The following is a 23,037-nucleotide window of genomic DNA, read 5'->3' as shown; positions in this document are numbered from 1 at the left end:
GTATTTTGCAAATACCTTACCTTCCATCAAAACCTAAATTTAACACAACGGACGGGACACAGTTCAACGGTCAATCATCAAGCATTAGCTATTAACAAAATCACCCGCAGTAGCCCTTCACCAAAACACGCTTGCCATGCATACCACCGGCCGCCATACTACGTAAATATGTAAGATAGATAAGAAACAGAAGAAGGCCAAGCCCTGAAAGGGTTCCATACCTGCTGGGATCAGGGGCAGAGGCGAAACTCACGGGAGACAGAGTGGAGTGACGCCGCCCAAAAACATGATCGTTTTTAGAGTGGGCTCTTGCAACGGGAACCCACAGGTGCAATGACGATCAGCAACAACCCGGACTGCTAACGTTGTTGGCCCTGGGTAACTACATAGTAAAAACCCTAACATTCATTAATGAGACCCTGGGATTTTGCGGGCGAGAAACAAAGGGCTCTGCAATGACCCACTGGTTCCGATCAAGGTCAACTGTACGGAGTACAGTACTTATCTTCTTTCACTACAAAAGACTCGAGGCTCAATTCAATTGCTTGTTGCTTCTATAAAGAAATAATCTGAACAGCCAGTCGCCTCTTGAAATCATGTGGAACGGAGGCGTTGCAATTGCGGCGTTGGCGGAGTTTCTTTGACAGAGGCTTGTAGTCTGATTTGGTAGTGCAAACCTCTCGTGTTTCTTCTGAGAAAAAGAAGACTTGGTGACAGCTTGGTTACTTGGACAAGCGATTGATCATCCTCCGGTCGTCAGACCGCCAGACTCATGGTCGATCAGAGGGGATGATCTCAAGAGCTCTTTAACGAGTGCAGATAACACACATGCAGCAAGTAGTTTGGATGGTTGGGCTGTGAGTGGGAGGATCCTGGTTCATAGTTGGTAAGGATTATAGATATGACCAGATACAAGGATGAGTATGGTAAAAAAAAAAAAATGAAAAAAAAAAAGACTCTGAGCAAACTTCGGTTGTTTGAGAACTCGGTCAGCTGAAGGATCCGTCCTCAATGATACAGCACTATGAGTAAAAGCCGAGAAGCTGTGACTTGTTAGGTGCCCAAGCTGAAGCCAAGTCACCAACGGTTATACCGACCTGCAACAGAAGTTAATAGAGCACATCCAACATCCAAAACGACACGACAGGAGACAGGGGCAATGGAGGGTTGCCACAGGTGCTCAGTGGTGGATGGTCTGGGCTTGGGGCGCCAAAATAGCCCTCGTGCCTGACAAGGGAAGGAAAAAGATGCCAGGAAAAGAACTTGAGCTTCTTTGTATTCAATATGTATCTTTGTACTACTAGAATTGGTCAAGGTACATGGGAGGCGGAGATATGTCATAGTCAGAGGCGTATTCTTTGGTGTACGATATAATAACATTCATCTACCCTTATCTTTGCGAAATACGGTGCCTTCGTCCCTTGGGATTTATCTTTTTCTGCTCTCCATCACGAGGTCTGCACAAGTTTTCTGTCAATCAACGCTTGTTGAGGGGCAACAAGAGACAAGGGACCCATCCTTGCATGCCAAGTCAGGGGTAGATTGGACCATCACCCGCTTCGGGCTAGACACAGGGCACAAGGCTCTACTAAAGTGCCTGCACCTGCTTATGCGGGCACTCATGGACGGCTCGCTGTGGATGCCCGCGTGCGTGAAATGGGTAATAATGGAGGGGAAAGAATTGGTTGTGGTTCAATGTGTTGGTTATCGATGTTATTGTGATGGTGATGAAGATTGAACTTCACTTGCATTGCTGTAATGTCGTAATCTTGTCGCTGGGCCATTCGCAGATTGCTTCAAATAGCTAAACATGCCCGCCATTTTCTCTCTTTACGATGCACCACTAAACAGGCCCGTGTGACTGAGTGAGGTCATGACGCTCTAGCGAGCGGGTGAATCCACTGGTCGTGGAGAAATAAAGAAAACCAAAGCAACTCCATCTACTGTAGGGCCCTGCATTTGATTGACAATCTTCATTGTACTAGTCAGCCCGTTTTTTATCCAGGAAAAAGGGTTTCCTCGCAAATGATGGCTTCTATTCTTCAACGATAGGGGTTCAGAGCTGCATTTTCACTGGTCTATACACTATCATCATCGTGTTAGCGCCTATACACACATTCCAACCGTGGCATGTCTCACATCACATTGTCTCTCTTCACTCAGACCCATGTCTCTGGCGTGCTGTGCCTCATCTTTCCAGGTCCCCTTGCCTGCCATGCGAGCTCCCCCTGTCAGTAACTGAATGTATCCCGAGTCTAACAGTACCTTATACTGTACCTGGTTCTTGGCTCCCTGTCCTGTCGTGCGCGCAACGACTGCGGTGCGGTTTGGGGCATTGTCGATCGCCGGCAGAGTAACCTGCGAATGCAACGATAAAAAACGGCTTCAAAGTTTCGAAGATCACCATCTTTGGGTATTATCACAGTAGCAGGCCCAGTTAAAACGGCATCTTGTCACGCAAACTTGACGCTTGGCAGTCCGAAAGAAGACTTCTGATGCACCGAGCTGGTCGGCGATCGTCAGAATCACATCCTTCTCATATCCATTTGTGGTTCTCGTCTATCGAGGAATTGCTAACGTTGACTATCTGCGAGACATGGCTGAATACAACAGCAAGTAGTTTTCGCAAATGCGTAGGTTATCGCTCCACATTCTTGTCTTCCCACGCCATTACCTTTCCCTTTCATTCAATGACAACGGCTTTGATTGATACAGGATTGTGTAGATGACATTGTTACAAGGCGGTTTCTCCAATGGCTAAGCTGATTTGAGGTCTAGACAACACCAGCCTTCACTCTAAGGTAGATAGATGCTGATGGCTGGTCTACTTGGATGCTAATCATCGTTTCTACCAATCACCAATCAACAGCTGGTTCAAGGCTAGGAGCCACCTGTCTCGACAGCCACTTCTCACATATCACTTGAGGCAAGGGATTGAATGGAAAGACAGAAAGCCAAACCCAACCGTTGAACGGTTCTGCACTTACATGCAGGAGTAGTTGGAACCTTGCATCTTCAGCTGATAGTTCAGCCTGCGTGATCCTAGAACTTTTAGGAAATGAAAGCGGACGTCAAAGCGGGTGGTACACTGCATCGACTAATTCCTTCTTGCCTTGTAACTGCACATGAGGATACATTGCCAAGCAAGAGGTTGCGGCTTAGACATGGGCCAAGAAACAGCGTTGAAGACTTGTAGAGCTAACATCGAGATAACTCCACTCTCAACGACCATGTCCCATGTTGAGATACGTAAGAATTCTGAGCTCAACTCACGTCAATACCTACCTCAGGTCAGGATCAGGATACGGAGTTGTCTATCCACAATACACCTTGAGGCTTGATCTGAGGGCTAACCCCCATGTGCTGTCACCATGTACCTGTGCTCTCCAACCTTTCATGCTGGTTACAAGAAGCTAATTCAGACACGAAGTACTGGACTCTCTGTTCGCCCTAAAGACGCTTATGTCTGAGATGTGGCGTAGACTGCCAGCATACATACAAAATGTTGTTTCTGTTTCTACCCAGAGACAATACATACTTAGGTAGCCCCCAGCGCACCGAGACGCAAGGAGATCCCTTGCATAGCAAGCATCTCATCACGATCGAATGCGCACAGGTGATGTGTTTCCTCCATCTTCGTGTTGCCTCTCCATCCGGGGTTCCGGATGGGCCTGTCAACCCTTGATTAATTCTGAAACGAACACCCTTCTGTCAACGGGACGAGCCTAGCCGCCTCCATTGTGAATAAAAAGTACACATGAGTGTAACGTACGTGACCTTTATGCAAATACCCATGTACAGGCTCGGTTGATTCCGGTGTCAGGTCTTTAAACAATCATTATTGAAACTGTGGCCTGTGAGTCAAGACGTACTATATTTATCGTCCTATGTTATTGAGTCCCTACTCCCAGGATGGTAGTATGATCGGTGTAGCCACGACCGCAGGTTCTCCAGACCTTGATATCCCGCACGCAGTTGAACGTGTTGATATTGTTCGATAGCAAAGCAATAGCTATCAACAGTCTTCAGCGAAAGTTCCGACGCTCCATACAAGCGTAAAACGCAAGTTCACTTCAACATTCATGCGGTAGTGTTGTGGTACTGAATAGCGGATCTGGTCAAACACTCCATCACTCGGACGGCGTTTCCGGATTGTTAGATACTCATATGTAACATATATCATGCACCACACTGTTCAATTGCATAGGAAATATTGTTTCAGATTCCCCCGATGACATCTTTTCTATAACTGCATTGACGTTATATCATGCAAAGCGCTCCGCGATATAGCCTCTTGGTATCTCAGCTCCACGACAAGATCCCAACCAAGGTTGACTCCTTGCAAACAATAGTATCTTGAACACCAGTTTCATGTCGACCATGTTCCTGGAACACTCCTGTGTCATCTATGTACCAGTCATTTGGCACATATTCCATCAACAACTTCCTTGTTCCCATCACTATAAGCACAGCCGTCACCTAGTCCGTCGAGTTCTCAGGGGGGGAAGATTGGACGTTGATGTCATGGCGTCGATAAAGAGCCGAGTCCTCAGGGTTTCTCTTGTCCGGTAACTGTATCTCCCAAAGAATCTGGTAGAAGGAGTTTTGGTAATCCTTCTTGAATATGAACCCGATGGCGGCATCGGACTCGAAATACTCGTGCTGCCTAATGTTGTCGAGTCTCTGACTCTGAAGCACATAATACTCGTGAATCGGGTGTTTTCGAGGCATGTAAAGGTGACCGCACATCCTTTTCGCGTGTGTCTGTACGAATAAGCCACTTTCTATGTGATCGCGGGTTCTGTTCGCTCGACTGGTGTAGGAGGGGTCTCCTCGCCCACGTTGGGAATGAACCCTGAAGTCGACAATGTAAACCACATGACAGTGATGGCGCCAAGTTGGAGTCTGTGGAGGCCAAGTTTCGAGCATGATGTGTGGCAGGTTTTCACTTGTGGCCTGTTGAGTAAAATTTGGTCGCTGAAGCGGGAGGTCCCCCAGAGTATCGTGTTCGTCAAATGTCGAATACATGCCTTTCTTAGGTATGATTGATATGGTCGGTAAAATCAAGCCATCCTGTTATCCTGGGCTTCTCTCGCTTCTCAATCAGATATCGTTGTATGGCCTTTCGAAGAAATCGTTCGAGGAAGCTCAACCGCCTGTAGTAGAAAAGTTCGTAGTTTCAAGTGACGATGAGACGCAAATAAACTCGCTCGAGAAATACTCGCACGTTGATATACGTATTCACTCTTGAATTGTGAGCTTTTCTCCTCCGCCGTGGGCAGCAATAGCGAATACAAGCAGGAGGCGTGGGCAAACTGATGCATTCAATAACGGAAGGCACTGCAGGTATATAGCAGCGCTGTTTGAGCAGCTGCATATTCCTTCATCATCCTATCTATTTTTACTAGAAAACAACAATAGGAACCCTTGCAATGGCCAATAGGATGATCTCTTCATCACTATTCACCAGACACTCCTTACCAACAAGTTATTTTAAATGATACTAAGAAGACTCTATATAGGTATTGTTCTACCGGCTACATGTCTTCCCTTTCTACGGTCTAATCCTTTCTAGCAGAAGATTTTGATACCTTCCTTTCAGCTTAGGTACCTGAATTAACACGTCAATAGAGGTCATTCGCCAGCGAGGCCACCTGCGGATATGCGCAGCTTATAGTCCCGAGGCAAACAGTAGTAACCAATTGCCGAAGAGTGAAGAGGTACAACAAGCATTATTATTATTATTATTATTATTATTATTATTATTATTATTATTATTATTATTATTATTATTATTATTATTATTAATCCATTTTGCTAGTGTAACACGATCATGATCTTCCCGTGCAAAATAGCACACGCAAGAAGCCAGTACATCAGCTTTCAACAAACGAGCTCCACTGCGCTAAGGAGCTCAACGTGATGTCATTTGTGCCGCAGCTGTCCCAAGCTCCAACCTCCACCACGAATCAATTGGCAACCCAAGAAGCAATTGACCACGCGTACCTGTTAGAAATAGCATATACGCTTCACAATTTATCTTAACAACCTTCGGCAATGTCCTTCAGAGCTCCTATCCGACGTATTGCCCTCGCCAGGCCTGCTTTGGCTGCGCGGGGCTTCCACTCAACCCCTCGTGCTTTTGTCCGCGTGGGCCAAGAGATTCCTAACCTTGACGTCCTTCTGGAGGACTCGCCCGGTAACAAAGTCAATCTCGCGGAGGAGTTCAAGTCAGCCAATGGATACATCGTCGGCGTTCCTGCTGCCTTCTCCGGAACGTGCTCCAGCAAGCACATCCCCTCTTACATCAACCACCCCAAGCTCAAGCAGGCTGGCCAGGTCTTTGTTGTATCTGTCAATGATCCGTTTGTGTAAGTTCAACAATCATGAATCGTCGTATATAATAATAATCTGGCATGTTTCTGACTGTATTGCAGCATGAAGGCTTGGAGCGAGCAGCTCGACCCCGCCAAGCAGACCGGTGTGAGTAAACATTTTTAACACAAAACTCCCCTGGTTCAAGGTTCCAGTTTATTCCTCTAACTTCTCTCAGATCCGATTCCTTGGTGACCCTACTGGTGAGTTCACTAAGGCCCTGGACCTTGGCTTCGAGGCGTACGAGGTCTTTGGTGGTATGCGAGGAAAGCGATATGCCCTCAAGGTGGAGGATGGCAAGGTCAGCAAGGCGTACGTGGAGCCTGACAATACTGGTAGCGCTGGTATGTAATATCCTAAGATCATTTATCATGTCATATTGGCTAACATCAAGTCTACTAGTCTCCATGGCAGAGCAAGTGCTCGACTAGATTAGCCTATCTCTATAAATCTGGGTGCAGTGTCCTGTAGGCGTTGTCTCAAACACCTTGAGAGCATCTCGTGATCCAAATATATCACTATAGTACTCATAGGGATTCATATCTCAATCACCCAAGTTCTTTTGACTTTGACACCTCCCCTATTATCATCATGGCCTGCTCGTCTAATCATCTCGATCTGCACAAATACCAACCTCTTAGCAAAGTCCTTCCTCGATCTTGTCACATATCGATTTGACATGAATAAAAGGGCGCAGACTACCTTTGAAGAGACCTTCTTGTCAGTGTTTCGCTTCTGGTACGATACTTTACCTGTGAGATGGGCTTCCTGGTCAACGAGCCACGGTTTCAGACTCTTTCGACAACATTGCCATCGCTTCCATGACCATCATGCGTCCCAATGCTTTTACAGCCACAGTTTTTTGAACTCCCGTTTGGCCAGCAGAGTAAGTTGCTCAGTGTCAGTACCATTCCATTTCATGTAGTAGATGTATTGTCATAATTTTACCCCCGCTAACCCCTCACCTGTGCAAACCTCAGCTAATACGCAAAGCTCACATCCACACGTTTGGTCTGAGCCTTCTGTCTCTGATTCAGATATATTGCGACGCAAGCCTGGTGGAGGAGCTGGTCGTTTCACTTGTCCAGTGATAGGAAAGGTGGCGGCATAAGGAGGTGCAAAGTTTCAAGCGCAGTCCTTGGATATCACGGGCTTCAGCTGCTGGGTAAAGGTTAAGGATCCTCCCGTGACCGTGGCTATGTAAACTTTCTCACATCTCATTTGCTTTTGAAGATCTTTGATGTCACCTGCGAACTTCAAGAGGGCGTATCATTACACGAGACTCTGTTGCAAATGGTACATTTCTGGCTAAGATAATACTATTTTGTCGATGCCATTGCTGGTCATAGCTGTCCTGGGGGTTGACGGTCATAACTCGGCGCGAGTATGGAAACTCTTAGCGGTGGTGGCAGTGGACGATTCAACTCATTCTCGCGTCTATTGAGTTGGCTTACCATTCGCAGCGCATCACCTTTGGTACTGTCAATGACAATCACGCATGCAGCTCTACGTACCCAGCAGCATTATACAGTTCCAAGGTGGCTGCTCCAACGACATTTGCAATCACTCATTTCTTAGTCAACGACAACTGTTTGATTACAGTTCGTGTTGATATCAGGTTCGGGGAGGGGCCAGGAGAGTCTTCCGTTGTGTACTACCCTATAGTTACTACACGACCAAACATGGCTCTCCTGTGCACTCGACAGTGCCTTATATCGAAGTCATCAGTCGACAAAACATACAATAATAATTATTATTTTCTGTATATTACTGATGCATGATGATTGTGGTTCACGTGAGCAGAATAGATCAACCATATCAACTCAGCTAAGTTTGTACGGTTTTTAAGACCATGGTGACACTCCAACATGTTGTAAATACTGCCGAAGCCAACATGGAAAACCACCTTGCATCGAAAACAGTTGGAATCATATACTTCACTAATACCCTGCATTATGGAATTAGCGACGGTATTGATCTGGTGGCAAATTTTTAGTGTTCTAAAGACATATAAGTTTTGATCACAATAGACGACGTTGGAGTGGACAGACCAGCATCACATCACTATCACTAGACATATATCATCGAACCGGACAGGGAACACTTGCCAATTCGATAGCCGAAACGCTCCATCAAAAGGAGGATAAGGACAGCGGCACGTTCCTCAGACTGTAGCCTTTAGACAAAGCAATGCCTTCCAGACAAGGACTCAACCGCCGTGGACCGAGATGATGATCGCCGTTCCGCCGTGTCCAAGCTTGGAATGAAGAGCTCTTTGAAGACTTGGATGAACGTAACGGCGGCGACGAATGAGAATCCGTCGCAAGGGCTTGGGCTTATCACCCAAATGAATTGAAACTAGACAAGGGCGAAAGAAAGGCTAACGAGGAGGGCCCGGGACGCGTCTGGAACGCGATATCGTGAGCAGCCTTGTTGAGTGGTGAATTAAGCGCGCAACAAGGGTATTGGAGGAAATGCCAGAAATAATTAACTACGAATCAAAACTCGACAATGAATCAAAGATGCCCGGATATGTGACGGCCGCGTGTGTCCGGGCCAAGTTTCGAGATGATAAACCTAGAATAGTTGCAGTCATAAGTGATAACGCTGGAGCCTGGAGGCATGAATCATGTCAAGATAATTACGGCTGAGGTGATAATCGGATATTGGAAATGTGACATGGGCGGGCGGCGCCCGTGACGTGGGGAAACAAATAGCTTACCCTTTATTCAAGACAGGGCTCTTTGAGCTACGGGATATCATCACTCGATCGAGGTGTTCACTGGATGGTGTAATCAGGTAGACCTTGCAGCAAGTGGGCTGATAGCCACAGCCGTTAAGCCGTCACAGCTATTCCACACTGACGCCGAGATACAAGGCGGACAGACCGAATCCAAGCATGCAGTCAGTCCATCAGGCTCTGTTACTAGATAGATGCGCTGTTGCCCAAGACAGTCACTTCTCAATGGGTATGTATTTGCGTAAAACATGGCTGTCGATATTGGGCTGTTATACATGCATGCAGTCCGAGATCATGAGGCGGCTACATGCATTGATGTTGTGATATGGGATGATTGGGAGGTATTAAACCATGGCGCTGATGTTCCATCACTCCCAAAATCACATGTAGCAGAAGACCAACATGCGTCATGGCTCGCTAGGTATCGTTTGTATCTGAAAACCCAAATCTGATGTCAAATCCAATCGGAAGATTATCGATCCATGGTAACCAATTGATACTGAAGCCTCAGTTTTGTAACCTTGCATCGCTCTGCAGACGAAGAAGAGAAGGGAAAAGATGATGGATCTCTACCCAACCACACCAACTCAAGGTACCTAGCCGCAGACCAAGCTGTGACAACTGGCCAACCACGCACATGCATCCGCAACAGCAAAGGCCAAGACATGGGGGGGATACACACCACCACCACGCGGTTACGCCCCCACCACTTTAGAAGACGACGTGCGATCTCGAGACAAGTACATAGTGTATGTAGGTATGGATATATAGGCTATAGCTGGGAAGCAATATGACAGTGCACTGTAGTAGTGAGTGAGTGCATTTCATTAATGCGATGCGATGCGGTGCGTGAGATCAAGCACAGCCGACAACGCACCAATGCTGTGCCCCCATATCTGAGACTCTGACACGAAATTTGACTTCCTGTTCGGCAAAATACCGTTGCAACTTTGCGTCGTCGTCTCAGGATACGATGATATTACATCGGCCATCGAAGCAAAAAGAGACACAACAGCCTCAGGAAGCAAGAATACCTCTGACTATAAATCAAGGTGCCGAAAATGATTAGTCTCAAGGCCTACTGAGTGTATAATAAAGTTACCCAAGTCTTTTTGTTACTGGTGATAGAGGTCTCAAAGTTTTCTTGCCTGCCCTTGAGTAAGGTGGATGTCAATTGAAGGTACGCGCCGCGTCCGCGTGCAACAGGAGCACAAAGAGTTCCTCTCCTCGTCCACATGCGGAGCCTACGGCAGGACGTCCCGCATATTCCCCCCCATTGAGGTGCAACGACCGTGCTACCATTACCGCGATCCACAAGCCAAGGGGATCCACGGCCACTCACCGACTCCGTAGCTCTTACGTACGAACGAACGAACTGCTGCAGCCAGTTTGAGACATTCAAGACTGTGTTTGATGAGGTGAGCAGCTACAGGGCTCGACGACAGTGACGGGGGAAGATAGGATCAATGTACAGAGGTATTATCGCTCTGTTCTCAGGTTTGAACAAATAGGACCTCGTATTGTGATTGCGTCCTTTTAGATTCAGGTCTGCACTCGTACAAGAGACGGACGGGTACCGTAGCACATCCAAGGGATCCTGCACGTGGATCTTTGTCCTGTGGAGCTACACTCCAGAGCTCCCAACAACTACAAGCAGGCAAAGAAACACCACCGATGGATGAGAACAAAGTCAAGTTGATAACTGTTACAATGAGGCTGGGAATGTCTCTAATCCCACACGACCAGTGAAGAAGAGGACCGGATCGCTGAATTCAGGCTGTGAGCGAGTGCCAATAATATCACACCGACATTTGCCAATCGTTGACATCAATTCAAGGTTGCCATGATCCCCTCAGCCAGCTTCGTTTCACTGCATTGCATGTGACCAAGAAGAGGCAAATTATTTCGTCACGTGTCCATATGTTGGGTTCCAGATACCTACTGTGACGCTGAGATGCTATTGCTTGAATGCCTGAGCTTTGGAAAGAACCAGAACCAGAACCAGGTACCGAAGACCTGATGAAGCTGGAGATGTTTGAGGCCTGCCCACTGACATCAATAAACAGCCTTGTTACGGTGGTATATCGATAGCGTATCGATTAGACGAGCCTGGGCACCAACTGACTAACCAGAAAAATGCCTTACCTTACCTTGGTGACCGCTCTTCGTGAGTCAAAGCAGGCTACCTCTTTGTGAATTTGACAGAAGCTCATCAAGAAGTTTGCAGCTTTGAGCAGCGCCTTGTGCCCCGTTATGCCGGGCGTCGGGATGTGAATAACTCGGGGCTAATTTTAGTCCAAGCCGGATTGCCAGCTCATCCACACACCATCCAACCCGGACAATGATCGGCCGACAAGAAAGAGAGGGGTGAGAAACACGGTTTGTGTTTCGACCGCGATTTCTGTCGTCACTCTGTGACAGCTCGCGACATCTTGTTAGCTCCCTGAGGGCCGAAGTTGCGAGAGAGAAGAGGTAACCAAGTACTGGGATACAAGATCTAGAGAGAAGCGGTCTAGAAAAGAATGATAGAAATGATGTACTAGAGTGGGAAAACAGACGTAAGAAGCAAGACAAGCTTGAAGCCCAGCACCTGGAAGCACAGTAATATACTTGTAATCATCTTCTATCCCACCATCTCCTCATTCCTCCAACAAAGCAAGTTTACCTGTGTCAATGCTTAATCGACCTCACAGCGGGGTTTATTGAAGCATCAGATAAGAAGTTCGATTTTTTGGGGTTTGACAACTCGGAACACCGGAATAGAGGTGGTCAATGCCGAAGACCAAAGAGCTTAATAGAGGCCGTGACTGTGATGCTATGACAGCTGTCATCATATCGACTGATTTCGACGAGTCCCATGAAAGTTTCAGTAAAATTAGTTCTTCCTTAACTTTCCCTATTTGTAAATATTTCCTAATGCACTGAACGAGACGAGACGAGACGAGACGAATGTAGGTACATCGTAAATATCTCGAAAGTTAAGGCTTGTGTTTGGATTCACACCCTAACAACCCAGCCACCACAATGGACACCCCCAACCTAAGTGGACCCCGCACAAACACAGACACCTCACCAGGGTTAAAAAAGAGAGGAAGGTGCACGCTCCTTGCGTCACAGTCTCTCTCCCAATCAAAACCTGACGCGGCTGGAGACCCACATTCGGAGCTGATTCATCCAGTCAAAGGAAGTTGTAAAAACAGACTGGATCCCGCCCCTCAAATCATCTCTTCGCATTTTCCCTCGTCCTCTCCTTCTTCACGGCCAATCAATCCTCCTGTTCTCGTCCACTCAACGAGCAATCAGAATCGTCCAAGGCCTCTCGAAACATTTGATTTGATTGACCTGTGTCGCTACCTTTATTCTCTGGCCATTCACAATTCACAAGCACTTATTCCCTTGATTGGATCATACACGCGCGCAAGACCAGCAATCGCTCCCGCCCGCGAACCACAGACAGCCCAGTAAACGCTCTGTGCTCGCAAGCCCAGTCAAGTTCTGCTATTCGCTCAGCGCCCGCCATATCACCCCAAAGGGCAACACATAGCACGGCAGACTATTGCTACCGGCTTCAGCCCTATCAGCTAAGACCGACTAATAACTGAACTGTTCTGTCATCCAGGACTGCACTTCAGTGTTATCACTACGGACAGCTGATTCTATTGCTCATTCGGCAATAAAAAAGCCCAGCTTGTCACTTTCCAGCCCCCAAGCAGTTTTTCAGCTCAGGGCCAAGGTCAGGACCAGGGCTCAATACTCTTCCTCAAAAGCCTCATCATTGTGCGATAACCACCTACGACTTTACCAACTTTTACCTCTTTATCCAGGTATCAAGACATTGATTCTCCCGAAATCATTGCCCCCTTTGATTTCCTCATCCCAGCCTCGTTCTCAGAAACGCACTCCCCTTGGGCGATCCTCGACGAAGCTAGCGCTGTGATCTCACCTGAAGACCCCCATACACACGAATCCTCCAGGCATTATTGTCCAAGACGCGTCCGACTTGCATCGGAGACAGTCAACAACCCTGATCCTCTGACAAGAATTTTCCTGCCGAACTCGGATAGTCTTGTCTTTGCACTGCCTTGTCTCCCCTTTAATCCCTGTTTCGTCTGTCAATTCACTTCCAAGCGCAAGACCATACTTGCCGCGCGACAAGACGAGCCTTCACTCGCCCGAGACAACCCACCCACTCCAATTCAATTTAACCCACCTCGGTCCATCAGCAAATCAGCACCCTTTCGCACTTCGCTTCGCCTTTTCATCTTCACGACTTCGAAGCCTATCATCGTCAACAGCATCATAGTGACCATTTCCATTGGTCGCATTACCTGTCACCTGACAATTCTTGTCTGCGGATCTTGATTTTACCCCGGATTTGACTCTTGTCATCTGGCTTCGGAAACGAGGTTGTACGAGTAAGCCTTGAGCGCGCTCAGTATTCCATCAAACCGTGCACACACGCTCGCGTGTGCATCATATCCATAACAAAAGGTACGTAGAACCTCAGTTTCTATCACAATTGTCCAGACATTTTCCAAACCTTGGGCATCGTTCTCGTTTATTTTATCAATGCATTCGTCCTCTGCTTGACCCCATCATCAAGAAACGTGAGCGCGTCGTGTCACGGTCATCATCAGATCGTGTCAACGCGGCCTTGTTGTCATCATTTCACTTCCAAAACGCGCTTCCCCCATCAAGTGTTGGCTTCAACACGTATTTCATGCTGTCACCTATGGCTTGTGGTGCAACGAGGATTTCTCTATCCTTTGGTGACCACTAACACCAAAGCTAGAGACGAAGTTGGCAAACTTGCACCGCAACTTAGACTGACAACATTAATAGCTTGTCACCGCACCGGCACCTTATCTGATCGGGACAACCCTTAACGTATGTATCACGTGTTTCTTCTATTTTATAATGCCCTGATCACAATTTCTGTCGTTACACTCTGGAGCTTGGTTCACCAGTGCCAACAACAGCCCACCATTATGATGGGCTTTTTTGCTGCGCTACCAGCTTCGCTTATACCAAAGCGAGATGTGCCACTTTGGCGAAACTCTCCCATTCACTCCACCGCATAATCACTGTCCCATCTATAAATCGAAGTAGTCCAGTGTCTACTTGGTCACACAAATGATGAAGTTGAAAAATATGGATGCCCCTGCCTGTATCAATACCCTTGACTTCACAAGCCTTGATATGCACGCCCACCCAGTCGAGTATATCATTCCTATGACCGGCCAATACCCCGCTTCAGGACCCTGTTGCGAGGCGCAGGGCCGCAGCTACCAGAATTTCGGGAGTGACTAGATCATGGCCAACAAGATTGAAGCCTATGCCTTTGGAAGTTCAAATGGCGTTTCTTGACAAGGCAGCCTGGAAGTCCTTTTCATGTTGTCATGCGGCACGACGAACGGGCGTCAGTCTTGTTGAAGTATCTTGCCCTCAAGACTGCCAGTGACATCAGTGGCCACGCAAAACGCCAGAACAAAGAGCCGCATACTCTACCCCCAGGATTCAAGTCTGCCCAACGAAGGAAGTCTCCTGCTTTGAGGCCTCGAGCATCAATCATACAGTACTTACTGCTCTGGGCCAAAAGCTAGTGGGTTGGCCGATTGGGAGATGTGGGCCCGTCCATTGCATATTCCGTCATGCATGAGACGCTGAGCTGCCAACGCATCAAGAGTGGCTTTACAAAGCCCATCAGCACCCTTTACCCTTCCCGCCCCCGTTTTTCTACCGTCTCCTTTATCCTAGTTCAGCATATATACACCTCAGCTAACGCCTATGGTTGGACAGATTTCTTACAACGAGCAACTGACCAGACAGCACCGTCTCTGCCACCGCTGCTTGTTTATTACTTTACTTCCGCTTTTGGATTCGACGATATTCATTCGTGTGGCTGTGTAAATAGTTTCATCAGCCACTCTAGGCAACATTGAGCCACAGCATCACCAGCTCGTTTCGGCTTGCCAGCTCACCCACGCGTACCCAATTGCCTTAGTGCGCCTCATTCCAGAGTCTCTTCGTATTAGAGAGGGTTTCCAGCACTCGAGCCCGACTGCTCCCAAACGAACATCGGTTTCCATCATTGTATAGTCGACGATTAGTTCTTACGATCGCGTCTATTCGCTCTCTGTTCCCTTGCAAAGCTCTTGTTGCAACGCCACTCGATAACGCGTCAAGTACTGAACAATTCTTTATTGATCTTACACGCGGTCAACGAATAGTAACGCGACGAGGACGTATTTCCTCGACACTTAGTGATCAGACTGGATTCTTAGTGGAGAATGGACTACAGTCAATACCAACAAGGCCAAAATACACATCCCGGTTACGCGAACTCTACTACTGCTAACAACATCGCTTCACCAACGAATACCATTCCCCAGCACACGGTACAATCCTCACCTGTCATCGCTTCTCAACAGCAGCAAACTCAACCACAAGGACACAACATGTACGGACCACAATACGGAGTGGCACAACAGGGCATGCACTATGCGATGCCCGGTATACAGGCGGCTGCGATGGCAGCAACCGCCGCTGCTTCTGGCACCAACTACGGTTATATGTCTTCAGATCCCAATATTCCGCAAAGTTCGCCTCGCATGGGTGCCAATGCCAAAAAGGACGGACGGCAATCCCCTCGAATGAACAGCATGTCCCAAATGCCCGGCCGTCGAATGAGCCAGGTTACGAGCCCCGGCGTTCCGACGGCGCCCATGATGAGCCATGCCGGTGCTCGACCAGGCGTTGCCCCATCTCAGATGCCCGCTCCCCAGATGCAACACCCGCAATCCCCAGAAATGCCGGCCGCGAGTGGTGCGGAGGAGTCGCCGCTTTACGTGAACGCTAAGCAATTTCATCGCATACTCAAGCGTCGTGTTGCTCGACAGAAACTTGAGGAACAGCTTCGACTGACGTCAAAAGGACGCAAACCATATCTTCACGAGTCACGCCATAATCATGCTATGCGCAGACCTCGCGGTCCTGGTGGACGTTTCCTCACTGCCGAGGAGGTGGCAGCAATGGACCGCGAAGGTGAAAAGAGTGTCGATGGCAAAGATAATTCTGCTGGGGAAAGCTCTGGCACTACGGGAACAAAGCGCAAGTCTGAAGCCGGCTCGGCCACCTCAAACAAGAAAGCTAAGACAGACACAGCCAGCCCAGGGGATGAAGATGAAGATGAGGGTTGATATTGCAAATAAATATCTGTATCACCTTCTTTCTACTTTTTCAGCCTACCAGCGGTTTACGACGTCACGAAAGCACGATTGTTTCTTCTTTTCATCGCCATGCTGCCTGCAAGGGCCTGAATGGCTCTAAACAGAGCGAGCATTTCTTTTTGATCGGATGAGGTGTCTACAGTTATTGGCGGGTTGATGATCTTGGCACCTTCGTTTACGTGTTACGGCGGCTTATACCGCTCAATCACAATCCGGCACGGCGTCTTTTCTTGACGGGTTTCATTTTAATACAGCACTTCACTGGCAACAGCACATCATCCCGATTTTGGACGGGTGTGACCTTGGGGATAACGAATGGACAGAATGGATGGACGATTCGTTACGATGGATACCCCGTTTCATTATATTGTTCGAACTTTTCTCCTGCGTCTGCTGTCTCACTTCCTAGCGTCCTGTTGCATACGCCAACATTGAACTGGTCCTTGGCATACGTCGGTCTGGCTACCGAACGATAAGCCATACTGCCACTGCGCTCACGGTTCAGAACTGATCATCTCATGCAAGTGAGAATAGACGACGAATGGGAAAATCGGATTCGAAAAAGAAAAAAGAAAGAGAACGTAAAGGGAACTGAGATGGACAAGATACTGTGTTACTTACTCACTTATCAAGTGGCTTAGTCAACTCCTCACCATTGAATGAGGTCCTCAAAGGGGTGTATAGGTTTAGAGTCATCGATGATGGTCCGGCGTTGGATCTGAAGTATAGGAGAACTGTGTTTAAGGATTAAAGCTTGTAAATGTTTGTTTTAAATTTGATGACTCATATGCCAAAGTTGCTGTCATGATAATGTTCTCTGCCAATATTTTTGACCATCATTCATAGTTTCACAATGCTGTCTACGTCACTGGAGAAGCTGGCATGAATGCGTATCAGTTCTCAGAGCATGAGACTTAAACAATTGGGCTTGTTTAGCAGAGAGGCATACACTCGAAACTCAGTATCGAAAATGGAACGGGGTTAATCTGGTACCCTCAGTATAGATACATGATAGTAGATGCCCAAATCTCTTGCCCATCGTATCTCATAATTCGTAACCATAAATCGTAATCGTATCAAGGCACAATGATACTTGAACATCGTTGTCCTGAGAGAAAGCGAGAACGCCTTGAAGCCGTGATCATTATACAAACGCGAAACCGAGTACATCGCAATGAGGACCATGATACTAACTAAACACCCCCCAAATCATCACTCTCGACCTTCTGTGCCGCCCTCTTACTCCAAAGTCTTGCTGTTATCCTCCCAAGCAATGTACCACCACCTCGTCTTACCCTGGCCGCTGCGATTGAGATATTATCAGGGACGTCTGTGATCTCTCGAGGCCGGCTGCGAGCTTGGGCCATGAGACGAACAGGTGCGCTGCCAATGGCACCAAGTTTGCGCAGCAGGACACCAAACGAGCGTGTTTGGAGGAAGGTCACGAGAAGCATGAAGGGGACACAGACGAGGATCATCGTCAGAGGGAAACGCCAGTCAGTTGCCGGGACTGTGAAGACCGTCATACCGAAGACAGACTGGTTGTTGTTAGTGAAGACTTGTAAATAGAAAACTTTGCTAACGTACCGTGACAAAAGTAAGTGGTAAGAAGATCATGCTGATCATTGTGAGGACTTTGATGTTGTCGCCCTGTTCAATAGCTCTCCGGCTTTCCTTGATGGAGCTTCCACTGAAGAGCTGATCTCGCAAGTTCTCGATCTCCTTACGGGTTCGTTCGTTGCGTTTGAGAACCTCTGTAAGCTCTTGGACAACTTTGTCAAGCTCACAGCGCAGTTTAGCCATGTGCTTACGATAGGCAACCCCATCAGGCGAGCCAGCTGCGTGATGTGGCCATAGAATCGGGTGGGTGCCGGCCCAGAAGCTGTCGGTAAATGTGTCGATATATGCCGCGATCATTGACTTGATACCCGTGTTCACAACGGCGAGGGTGTTGTACGCCCAGAAGTACCTTCGGATGTAGGTGAAGTGCTTATCTTCAAATAACAGCTTGTCTCTGAGTTTAGGGTCAAACATGAATTCGGTCTGGACATGATTAGCATGGCGTTGAGATATGGGGGGTTTAGTGAACGTACCGGGGGAGTGATGAGCTTGGTAACTCGCTCATGGAGGATCAGATTTCGCTTTGTTGCATCACGATACTCGGAGATGAGTAGGTCCAGAAATGCATATGGTCCATTGACATATTTCTTCTCTTGAAACTCCGGGCCACGGACAGTATGAGAATTATCAGGAAAGCTCTGGATAGCAAGTAACTGCCATGGACCAAATGTATTGAATAGAATCCCTTCTCGAGCACGCTCTCTTCTCGAACGCATAGGGGGAGCTTTATGGGAGTCTCCGCCGAGTGACAGAGCCAATACAGAGCCGCACTCAGCGATATCAATATGATCTCCGAGACGACTTTCTGAAGGTCTTTTATCGAAACGCTGCCAAGGAGCTGGCTCGAGAGGGTGACTAACAACTGTGTAGTACTTGAATACAAAGAAGAAAGACTTCTGACGAACGTTAGGTGTAGGAGGGGTTGATGACAGCGACGGTCTGGCTGTGAGCGGGACTGGCGATGATGGGGCAACGATGGGTGAGTGAGAAGTTGCTTGGGAGGGAGACCTCTCGTAGGCTCTAGTCATGAAGGCATGAGTACGGCCACGGTTAGGCTCGTCAGAGAGGAGATGAGTGAGCAGCTCATTCATATCAAAATGTGAAGACATGGTCCAGTGAAGTGCTGCGAGGATAAGAGGCGTAGGCTCTTGAACGATGCTACAGAATGTTAGTCCAGCCCGATAGGTGTTATATAATGGAAGACGTACGTAATTCGGCCTGTAGACGTGCCGCTTTGGTTGACAACCCTGATTGTTTCCCAAACCGTAGGAGCATCGACATTATCAGCCGGAATCTCGTAGGGGCCTTCACCCGTGTACTTGACATCTGACTGCCCATCTCCATCTCCGTCAGCGCTGAGTTTGGTGAGTTTACAGCTATGGCCAACCTCGTACACTTCAAATGTGGACTGACTATACTGTTCTCTCTCATACGCCGCAAATTCACGAAAGGGTACATCTATATCAATCTCGGAACGTCGTTTCATGATATCGTCTAGGAGGGATGCCATCTCAGGAGTGAAATCTTCGGTTTTCAGATGCTGGAGGAGTTGACCATCGACCCAGTCTGCCTGGCCGAGATGATCCCTGACAATGTTATGGTGATAGTCCTCAACCTCTCGCGTTGTGGTAGTGGCTGTAGTGTTATCCAGGAGAGGGAGAGGAATGAAGGAAACATCTTCGTCCTGCGTAAAGACAACGCGATGACTGCCACTTGGTGAACCCGTAAAGTGTTGAGGCTCAGCAGACAGAGATGGCCTTTCTCTTGTGCTCTCAAGAGTTGCGGCCCGCCCTCGCCGGAAGATAGGAGACAAAGAGCCCTCTGTTGCAAATGTTGGGCCAGTGGAAGCTCTCAAGGGTGGCGTGAATGCACCGTAGGGCTCAGGCATAGATATGCTGCTACGAGCATGACTCTCTGCCGTGTCTCGTCTACGAGCGACGAGGTCGTCTTGAAGGTTTGTTAAAGCGCGTAGATATTGTTCGCGAAAGAGGTCGGTTGCTCTGACGAGATCATCTAGAGCCTGAGAGGAAGTGTTTGTGGTCATTGGTGAGTTTCACGTCACTTGGCTTGACAATGGAAATATTCACATGGTATTCTAATACTATAAAAGTCTCTGTCAAGAAAGGAGATGGAGGTGGAAGGTCGAGGGGTATTTCTATTCTTTCAAACTCGAGCCTGATTTCAAGTCATCGGCGGACCCCGATGAATGTTGCGGCTGAGTCCTGCTCGGTCAACATCCATGGTTAAGGTTGAACAAGCAAAAGGATGGATGGTTGTGAGAGGAAGAGGTAGGGCAAACGAAGATCCCTGAGTGAAGCAAGATAAGCTACGCCAAGCTCCTAGCGCGCCAAGTGACGCGGGCACTAACTATGACTCCGAGGGCCAACAGGTGTTCGTCCACATGTCACGCATTCCAAGTCACTGGCATCTGAGACAAGGTGCAGCTTTCAACCTTGTCTCAAGGGTAACCTAGTAGCTAGAACACAACTTGGTTATAGGCGATATTCTTCTCAGTGTGCCTTTGATCTGAAGCTCAATACTATGATTCTCATGAGCATCCATTGCAGCACCTACCATTGTACGTCGATGGACAACTTCTCATCTCGTCAATGTGCGTATGTGTACACTATTGCTTCATGATAGGACTGTCAAGAGCTGGCAACCCTCACTGACCCAAGTCCTTACTGAAACCCAAATCTTGATTTGAAATGGAGTGAGAGACCAGCTGGGGAATGGAGAATCAGTCCCGTAGGACTCTGATAACGAGGCTGTACTAAAAAAAAGGCGTTTGGTCGGTCACCAACTCGACTTGATGTTCGCTTGAACGCGGCCTCTAGCGGTTGTCAACGGAACACCATGATGGCGGCGCTGCGGAATTGGATATAAGGCATCTGCTTACTCTACAAAATTACCTGTGGTTCACCCTCTGTCTCCAACATTGTACGTCATGCAGCCATCTTCTCTCACAAACCGGGCGACCCTGAAGGCGGATGGCTGAGAGGGTGTACTATATCGCGGGGGTTAGAGTTTCACAGCATCCACGTGCCGAAATTCATCGTCAGAACCTTAGATTATCGCTGATCAACATGGTGTTGAGCAAATGCAATTACGTTTGTCATGTGCCTTTGACCAGTCGACATGCACTGCTTCCTACTACTGCACTGCTTATTTGAGCCTCACTATACTGGCTGAGATACAACTGACAGCTGCATGTCTTGCAACAATAGGGTTTAGTTCATACTCCTACATGTCCAAGCGATAGCCTAATGTGTCTTCTCGACTACCTTAGCTCTATACCCAACCCGTCCGCCTGATATCATTCCCTTTCATGTCTTCATAACTCTATAAAACAAACAAGTCCCAGCTGGCGTATTAAAACCTCTTAGTAGCACTGTCCAATGCTTCGTTCGCATCGCAGCCAAATCACACGCAAATATCCTCAATTGGAGTGCTTAGGAAGCGACACTCACGGGCTTGGCAGCTGATGTGGCGGGCTTCTCGGCACTGTCGACCTCCATGGCATCACCATCGGCCTCAGCCTCGCCCTCTCCTTCCTCCTCCTCCTCAAGCTCCTCCTCACTCTCGCCCTCGATGTCGACACTGCCGTCATCGGACAGCTCCTCCTCATCTTGAGCATTCTCTCCTTCGTTCTCCACACCAGCCATCTCTGAATCCTCTCCGTTGCTGGCCTTGGCCTTGGAGCTAGCCTCAGCCTCGTCAGCTTCAGCGGCTTCCTCCTCCTCAGCCTCTTCAGCACCGTATTCGTCGCCGTCGGCTACAAGATCAGCCTCGGGTTGCTCAGGAGGGTACTCAGCGGGAGCAGATGCCTCGGAGTCCCTAGAGTCGTGTTAGCTTAGATACATTATCGTTTGCTGTTTTTTGACTTACCACTTGATGGCAAATCGAGTCACTCGGGGCTTCTCAGCCAAGACATTGCGCTTCACACGCTCAATAATGGGCTTAGCTGGGGGCTCAGCGTTGAGCTCCTCCGAATCATATTCGTTGTTGACGTAGTAACCCACGCGAATGAACTCACGTCCATCGTAGGCGCAGGTCAGGAGAATGACGGTAACACCGAGAATCTCTGCATCGGGAATTCGCGCGGTTTTGGGAGCATCGGCCTCGAAAATGAATTTGTTGACGCCAACGGGGATGGGACCGACGAGAAGGGAGTCGAGTTCTTGGTCGTACTGGTCACTGAGAAGTGTTAGAAGAAGCGGTGTAAGGAGGGGCCTCAATCAAGCTGTCCCATACCTGGTAGCGGATCCAACGTAAGTGAGCTTCCACTCGAGATCTGTCCTATGTTAGCGCTGTGGTTTTTTTCCTGCAAGAGACCAAAGTTGCACGAACCCTTCTCTAGCGGCTCAAGGCATTCGAAAGTAATCTCAAACTCGTACTTGTCGGTGAACTTGGCTGGGTTGTTCAGGACATTAACGCCCAAAAGCGAAACGACAGACATTTTGATGAAGATGGGAGTGTATGAACTGGGTAGGTCGTAATCAGGAGCACACTGCAGTGGCAAAAATTGAGGTTTTAAAAGAGAAGGGTGAAAAAGAACGAGAGCACAAGTGTCTGGTTCTTTAGGATGCGTGAAGGTTGATGTGGGGAGAAGCGCGATGTGAGATGCAAGACGCAAGAGAAGAGAGAAGAAGAGAGGAATAGAAAGTGGGTGGATGTAGTGGTAGTAGTAGCTGTTTGATGAAAAGCGCCGTACTAGTCTTAATAGCAGGATGCAAGCATGGGTAAAAGAAAACAAGAGCGGATCGATTTCTGGTTGCGACGGGAGATGACTTGCCCTGGGCGTCAGGTCCAAAATGTGAGGAGCGACAGTGGGACGCGTTAGCGGTCACACCCGCGTAGAGAGGTTGCGTTGGGGACGCGACCTCCCTGAATGGATCTCCAGGAACTCATCTCAGTCATGTGACCTTAGCAATTATTGTTTGATTACGTGCATTGTCCAAAGCCCAACGGGCTGTCATTGAACAATATCTCTTCTTTTGGGTAGTCCTAGTGTTACTCACGAATCTTGTAGAGAGCCTGAGCTTATATGAACAAGGCGATTTGTCAATTTTT

The 23,037-nt window shown here is 48.1% G+C and overlaps 5 protein-coding genes across 5 annotated transcripts; 2 read left to right on the top strand and 3 right to left on the bottom strand.

Annotated features, from left to right (window-relative positions):
• Window positions 1–4,191: 4,191 nt before the first annotated feature.
• FOBCDRAFT_211171 (uncharacterized protein) lies at window positions 4,192–5,343 on the bottom strand. Its single transcript, XM_031181552.3, has one exon. The coding sequence runs from the start codon at window positions 5,026–5,028 to the stop codon at window positions 4,480–4,482; it is 549 nt and encodes a 182-aa protein (XP_031042320.3). The 5' UTR covers window positions 5,029–5,343; the 3' UTR covers window positions 4,192–4,479.
• A 614-nt stretch (window positions 5,344–5,957) lies between these two features.
• FOBCDRAFT_3080 (Redoxin) lies at window positions 5,958–6,948 on the top strand. The gene is made up of 4 exons (XM_031181547.3): window positions 5,958–6,371; window positions 6,438–6,483; window positions 6,554–6,719; window positions 6,778–6,948. The coding sequence occupies exons 1-4, from the start codon at window positions 6,058–6,060 to the stop codon at window positions 6,804–6,806; spliced, it is 555 nt and encodes a 184-aa protein (XP_031042315.1). The 5' UTR covers window positions 5,958–6,057; the 3' UTR covers window positions 6,807–6,948.
• An 8,457-nt stretch (window positions 6,949–15,405) lies between these two features.
• FOBCDRAFT_194814 (CCAAT-binding transcription factor (CBF-B/NF-YA) subunit B-domain-containing protein) lies at window positions 15,406–16,314 on the top strand (the record flags this gene model as incomplete). Its single annotated transcript, XM_054702762.2, has 1 exon — window positions 15,406–16,314. One exon carries the CDS (start codon window positions 15,406–15,408, stop codon window positions 16,312–16,314), a length of 909 nt encoding a protein of 302 aa, XP_054558737.2.
• A 1,019-nt stretch (window positions 16,315–17,333) lies between these two features.
• FOBCDRAFT_255419 (cora-like Mg2+ transporter protein-domain-containing protein) lies at window positions 17,334–20,270 on the bottom strand. Its single transcript, XM_031181537.3, has 4 exons — window positions 19,173–20,270; window positions 18,438–19,122; window positions 17,932–18,387; window positions 17,334–17,882 (listed from the first exon to the last, which is right to left on the bottom strand). The coding sequence occupies exons 1-4, from the start codon at window positions 20,006–20,008 to the stop codon at window positions 17,538–17,540; spliced, it is 2,322 nt and encodes a 773-aa protein (XP_031042305.2). The 5' UTR covers window positions 20,009–20,270; the 3' UTR covers window positions 17,334–17,537.
• A 1,146-nt stretch (window positions 20,271–21,416) lies between these two features.
• On the bottom strand, window positions 21,417–22,423 carry FOBCDRAFT_267105 (histone chaperone ASF1; the record flags this gene model as incomplete). Its single annotated transcript, XM_031181536.2, has 4 exons — window positions 21,417–21,801; window positions 21,853–22,161; window positions 22,219–22,258; window positions 22,315–22,423. The coding sequence occupies 4 exons, from the start codon at window positions 22,421–22,423 to the stop codon at window positions 21,417–21,419; spliced, it is 843 nt and encodes a 280-aa protein (XP_031042304.1).
• Between the last annotated feature and the right edge of the window lie 614 nt (window positions 22,424–23,037).

This window comes from Fusarium oxysporum, chromosome I (genome assembly GCF_013085055.1).
Source record: "Fusarium oxysporum Fo47 chromosome I, complete sequence".
Classification (NCBI taxonomy): Eukaryota; Fungi; Ascomycota; class Sordariomycetes; order Hypocreales; family Nectriaceae; genus Fusarium; species Fusarium oxysporum.
Note: the sequence above shows the minus strand (reverse complement) of the source record. Positions and strands in the feature narration are given on the sequence as shown.

Excerpts from the sequence above, each read along its gene's own strand:
- FOBCDRAFT_211171 (XM_031181552.3), bottom strand. The coding sequence starts at position 5,028 with ATGTATTCGACATTTGACGAACACGATACTCTGGGGGACCTCCCGCTT.
- FOBCDRAFT_3080 (XM_031181547.3), top strand. The coding sequence starts at position 6,058 with ATGTCCTTCAGAGCTCCTATCCGACGTATTGCCCTCGCCAGGCCTGCT. Across the intron at positions 6,372-6,437 it reads TCTGTCAATGATCCGTTTGT|CATGAAGGCTTGGAGCGAGC; the intron begins GTAAGTTCAACA and ends ACTGTATTGCAG. Across the intron at positions 6,720-6,777 it reads TGACAATACTGGTAGCGCTG|TCTCCATGGCAGAGCAAGTG; the intron begins GTATGTAATATC and ends CAAGTCTACTAG.
- FOBCDRAFT_255419 (XM_031181537.3), bottom strand. The coding sequence starts at position 20,008 with ATGACCACAAACACTTCCTCTCAGGCTCTAGATGATCTCGTCAGAGCA. Across the intron at positions 19,123-19,172 it reads ACGTCTACAGGCCGAATTAC|CATCGTTCAAGAGCCTACGC; the intron begins GTACGTCTTCCA and ends AACATTCTGTAG. Across the intron at positions 18,388-18,437 it reads CCAAGCTCATCACTCCCCCG|ACCGAATTCATGTTTGACCC; the intron begins GTACGTTCACTA and ends AATCATGTCCAG.